At 34.4% G+C, this 5,434-nt stretch overlaps 1 protein-coding gene across 1 annotated transcript; it reads right to left on the reverse strand.

The window, feature by feature from the left end:
* Window positions 1-5,201, reverse strand: LOC129290329 (2-alkenal reductase (NADP(+)-dependent)-like). Its single transcript, XM_054927075.1, has 5 exons — window positions 4,726-5,201; window positions 3,293-3,470; window positions 2,365-2,531; window positions 1,741-1,823; window positions 1-798 (listed from the first exon to the last, which is right to left on the reverse strand). Exons 1-5 carry the CDS (start codon window positions 4,945-4,947, stop codon window positions 420-422), a joined length of 1,029 nt encoding a protein of 342 aa, XP_054783050.1. The 5' UTR covers window positions 4,948-5,201; the 3' UTR covers window positions 1-419.
* Between the last annotated feature and the right edge of the window lie 233 nt (window positions 5,202-5,434).

The raw sequence follows: 5,434 nt of genomic DNA on the forward strand, positions 1-5,434 counted from the left end.
AACCAAGAAGGCAACTCCAGATACAATAATAATCTCTACTATAATGCATCATCATACATTTAAGAAACAGATAAGACACACAAGTAATGTTTAGTAGGTAGAAAAGTCTTTGCCAAAAAAAGAAAAAGAAAAAGAAAAATGCACCTATTTTATTTTCTTTCTAGATGTATCTTTAATTTCTGTTTTAGAAAACATTTTTCTGTATACCAAACATGCCTATGCAATACTCATTTTTCCTATCTTCACCCACATCTTACGTTTTTATTAGCCCTCTAAATCAACAAGATAAACTTACTAAATGAATGCATTGTATGATCCATGTAGCCAAATTCACTTAGAGAGCACTTCTTTCTGTTGCAACGATCTACATCTACAAAATGCACGTACTTACTGAATGTAGAGGATCTGCATCCCTGACATTACTCATGAGCAATAACGACGACTTGTTTTCCAATGTTGCGACCACTATAGAGGCCAACCAAAGCTGCAGGGCCATTCTCAAGGCCTTCAACTATGTCTTCCAAATACACTATTTTCCCTTGCTTGATAAGAGGTAGAATGAACTCCAAGAATTTGGGATAGAGGTGATAATGATCATGTACACTAAATCCATGCATACGAATTCTCCTAAAAATGAGCTGCACCAAATTTGTTATGCCTTCATGTCGATCAAGATTATACTGTGAGACCATTCCACAAACGGCTATTCGCCCGTGGACTCTCATGTTCAAAAGTACTGCTTGGAGTGTTTTACCCCCGACATTCTCAAAGTAAAGGTCAATGCCTTCTGGGAAGTACCTGAGATGTAAATCCATATCCATGAGCTTCTAGAGTGCATCATTGTTAAATGGGGAAGTAACTTAAAGGGGTAATGACACTAAAGTCCCAATGAGATCATTTTATTCAAGTCCAAACAAATTTTAAAATGTAAAGTTCCTCAACTGATATTTTACATAATACAATCAGTTTATATCAATAAAAAAGGGAGAACAAGTTGCAAATTCCCTATTAAAATTTAATCAAGATTTTTGTTCTCCTTTAAAATTGAAAAAATAAGTCACAAATTTAGCAAGACAAAATTGCAAATTTAGGATACAGTTAAAAATTTTTTGGAAGTATTTAAATAATATGTCACTTTTCCAATTTAATCATTAAGATTTTTGTTTCTCATTAAAATCAGGAAAGCAAGTTGCAAATTCCTAAAAGCATTCAAATAATAACATGTTACTTTTCAAATTTAATCATTACGATTCGTGTGCCTTATTAAAATTAAAAAATTAAGTTGCAAATTCAAGACGACCGAATTACAAATTTGGAAGACAAAGTTGCAAATTCTTGGAAGTGTTCAAATAATGACATAATTTTGTTTTCAAATTTAATCATTAAAATTTGTGTTCATTATTAAAATTAAAAAAAACGAGTTGCAAATTAAACAGGACGAAATTGCACATTTGGAAAACAAAGTTGCAAATTCATGAAAGTGTTCAAATAATGACATGATTGTTTTCAAATTTAATCATTAAGATTTGCATTCTCTATTAAGATTGGAAAAATGAGTTGCAAATTCAACCAAACGTAATTGCAAATTTGGGAAACAAAGTTACAAAATATCAAAATATCAACATGTCACTCAAGCACCAAGGGACTTACTTTACATTCAGAAATTTATTTGGACTTAAATGATCTACATTGGACTTGATTTAAATTGCTAGGTCTAAAATAAAGTTATTAGACACTGACCTTTTCAATGCTGCGTCCAAGTCAGGTTCTTCCTTGTAGTTAAAAGCTTCATCAAATCCTAATTTATTTTTCAATAGCTCCACCTAATTGTAAAAGGCAGAAAATTCATGAAATGGGAAGAACAGACAAAAAAACAGATGGATTTTGTTCGTCTCAATCATACCCCTGCAAAGGAATTTGATTCTATTTTAAAATCAAAAAAGAAGCAAGCAGCAACTACATATGTTGGATTATGATGCATTATGGTACTAATAATTAAATGCTTCCCTAGTTTCACTGAGAAGGAATATCCAATCGAAACACAAGTCTGTCCATTCTTGAACTTCATCATAAGTGAATGAACATGTAAGATGGTCCTTTTGCAATAATATAATAATTGGCTAATAAGGAGGAAGTCATACCAAATTGAATCCATTTTTGATCATGCAGTCATGTATTTAAAGAGAAAACGACATAAAAAAAGTAACTGTGTAAGACCCACTTCCACTTTTTGCATTTTTCTTCTCTGTATACCTCTCTAAGTATGCTGTATACAGTTAACTTAATGAATATAGAGGATTGAAATTGGGAGTCATATTGATCTCGACAAGTTCCTAAGTATAACAGCATCGACCAGAACCGTACCTTCTCTTTACTACCAGCACTTCCGACGACATAACAGCCTAGAAGTTTCGCTAATTGCCCAACAAGTTGACCGACTGCACCAGATGCAGATGAGACAAAAACACGATCTTCCTTCTTGGGAGATCCAATTTCAAAGAAACCAGCATATGCAGTCATTCCTGGCATACCTATGGAGGAAGAAAAGAAGACAGTTATGCTAAGAAAATAAGCACAAATAAAATAAATACAACTCCATTATACATTTATTACTTAATATCAGAATGGCGGTTTAAAGAATGCAACGAAAGAAGTACAAGTGATATGCACAGCATTTTCCTAGTCATACATGTCTTCTTTTCTCACTTTGGAACTTGGATTTTGGAACTTGGATAAAGTCAATATTTATCAAGAAAAGAGCATTAATCAGAACAAGCAGGACAATCAAGATAAGCTATGCAACTACAAAGCAGAAACATGGAAGCTGGCCAAGATTCAATCTTCAGAAACTTGTGTGCTCAAAAAAGAAATAGAAGCATAACAAAATCATATAAAGTAAATAGAGAAATATCAGAACACAGTTGTAATGGAGATATAAAATCATTTGACTGCCAGTTGCTGAAAAGTATTAGGGCTGCCATAGATGTTCTTCTCCAAGTGGAAGCGAGTCAGCCAATAAAGTTAAAGCATCAAAGATCAATTCAAGCCTTGTAACCGCTGAAAATAAAATGAAAATAGCTGGGAACAGAGCAGCCAAAACCACCACTTCCACATCAATGAAATGCATAATGACAATCACTGCAAATAAGCATGAAAATTTTCAATATCTGGTGCCGTCTAGAACAAACAGGGGACCAAGAAACCATTTATCACATGAAAACATCATAAGGATTCAGATGACACATATCAAAAAAATCATAATCAAAATAAATTGAAATGCTTCAGTATATACCAAGAATTCCTGTATAGTAGGAAAGCGGGACATCGTTGTGCTCAATTTTGAAATGTATTTGAGTTGGGGGCACCAAGCTGTATTCCTCCCATATAACATATCCCCAAACTAAATCACCCTTTTTATAGTCAGGGTGTCCAGATTCAAGAACTTTAGCCACACCATATCCATGTATCGGCTGCAATTATTCAACACAACTGTTTAGTAGCTGCACATTTCTAATACAAAAGAAAACTTCAATGCCATACATTCTGAATTTAATTTTAAATGATTAAATCGTGATCAGAAGCTTTGGTGTTGCCAGAATCATGAGCCCCTTCCAAATATCTGATCTTTCAGTTTGACCTTGTCTGAAGAAATATTAATTCCAGCAGAAAGAAATGAATTTCAAGTATTCTCTTCTTCTAAGAAGCCTCAAGTATATAATTTTAATTAGTTGTTCTTTTTATTGTGCTCTTTTGCTTTATTTTATTATTACATTCAGTTGTGTTAGCTTGTGTATAACCCACCAAATCCACCTCCCTGGACCAAAGACTGGCCCCAGAAAAATCAGCATGATTAGGATCTGAGACAGCGTGTCAAATCACACATCACTTGTTCATTTCTAACACTAAAACTAAATAAACCCTCAGGCTTTGAACTACGCCTTTGTAGTAGCATATTTTTAAATGTCACCAAACATTCACTAAGCAAATTACACTAAACTACCTTTCAAGTTTGGTTGAATTACAGATGACCGCCCTCTTGTTCGAAGACTTCAATAAGCTCCCCTCTATTCAATATATATGTTTTCTCTAAAAATTATAATTACTTAAATTGTGAGAGGTTTCTATATATATATATATCAAAATGTAAAGAGAGATTAGTATGTTTTTTTTTTTTAATCTAAAAATAGTCAAACCTAAGGTTATCCTAGTTTACCCTCACACTCGATAGATGTAAAAGGGACTGGTGAAAAAATGACATCTTGTATCTGTACAGAAAAGTGAATGGATACATTTGCTAATTTTGACTCTCTCATTTTTCCCCCAATTCAGCCGAGAATTATTCGAAGCCTAGTCATCACTACTGCTTCATGCAACAAACTTTAAGTAGATTCAGAACCTACCAACTTCTGAAAATTTTATACAGAAATTACATACGATTACACAAGAATTTTATCAAGTAGCTCATCAAAACCAATACGTTCCGTTTCTCAAAATCTCCAGCAATCAAAGGAAACCTCAGAAGCAGAACGATTCCCCAAAACAAAAATGAGAAAAAAAAATAGTTTAAGTAACATTAAAAGCAGAATAAGGCTTCCGCTCTTCTTTGGGTGTGAGTTTGAACCCCCAACCAGAGACAATAATTGAGAGTGTCGTCCCTGATCAACAATTTCACTCATAAAAAAAAAAATGACAGTAAAAGAGGGTAATACAGAAAGCAAGACTTACAGCGCCAAGCGTGTAAGTACCAAATATGGAAGAAATTGTTTCGTTCATCATCATTCGCTGGTAGGGATCGCAGGATAAGTAAAGATTCTTGAGCAGAATCTGGTTCGAACCTTCTGGAACCTTCAATGCGATGGAACCTTCAACCAATTGAAAGTCGGATTCCTTGGGGAGTCCAGACACATACTCCTTTAGAACCACTTGCTTGTTCTTCACTTCCGCCATTTTTTTGATTACTTGATAAGACGAAATCTCAGCGCACCGTTTCCCCCCTCTCTCTCTCTCTCTCTGAAGACGTAGCTACTTGGGCCAAAAGGAAATGAATTTATAGGGAAATTCAAGCCTTAGAGGACTGAAATTTCAATGAACATGACACGGACACAAGTGTAAGCAATGACGACGCTACAAAAGGCTCAAGTTTTGTTCGTTCCGCGGAAGATTTGACATTTTTCTCATCCAGATTATAATGGAGTCCTCTTCCACTATCGCTGAAGTAGAGAAGACCATCCTCACAACAAAATACGTGTCCAAATGGAATATGAAACCTTCCTTGTCGTCACATATGATATGACAAAAGGTGATTAGGTGCGTTCAATCTATGAAGTTCCCGTTGGACCAGGAATTTGAAGAGCAGTCTAGAAATCTAATGATTAGGGGGGAAAATTTGGTGAAGAAATTTAAGGAATAAAATTCAAAATCCATGAAAAAGATA

The sequence above is a fragment of the Prosopis cineraria genome, unplaced genomic scaffold, assembly GCF_029017545.1.
Source record: "Prosopis cineraria cultivar Desert tree isolate PC_DT_omini unplaced genomic scaffold, ASM2901754v1 PC13, whole genome shotgun sequence".
NCBI lineage: Eukaryota > Viridiplantae > Streptophyta > Magnoliopsida > Fabales > Fabaceae > Prosopis > Prosopis cineraria.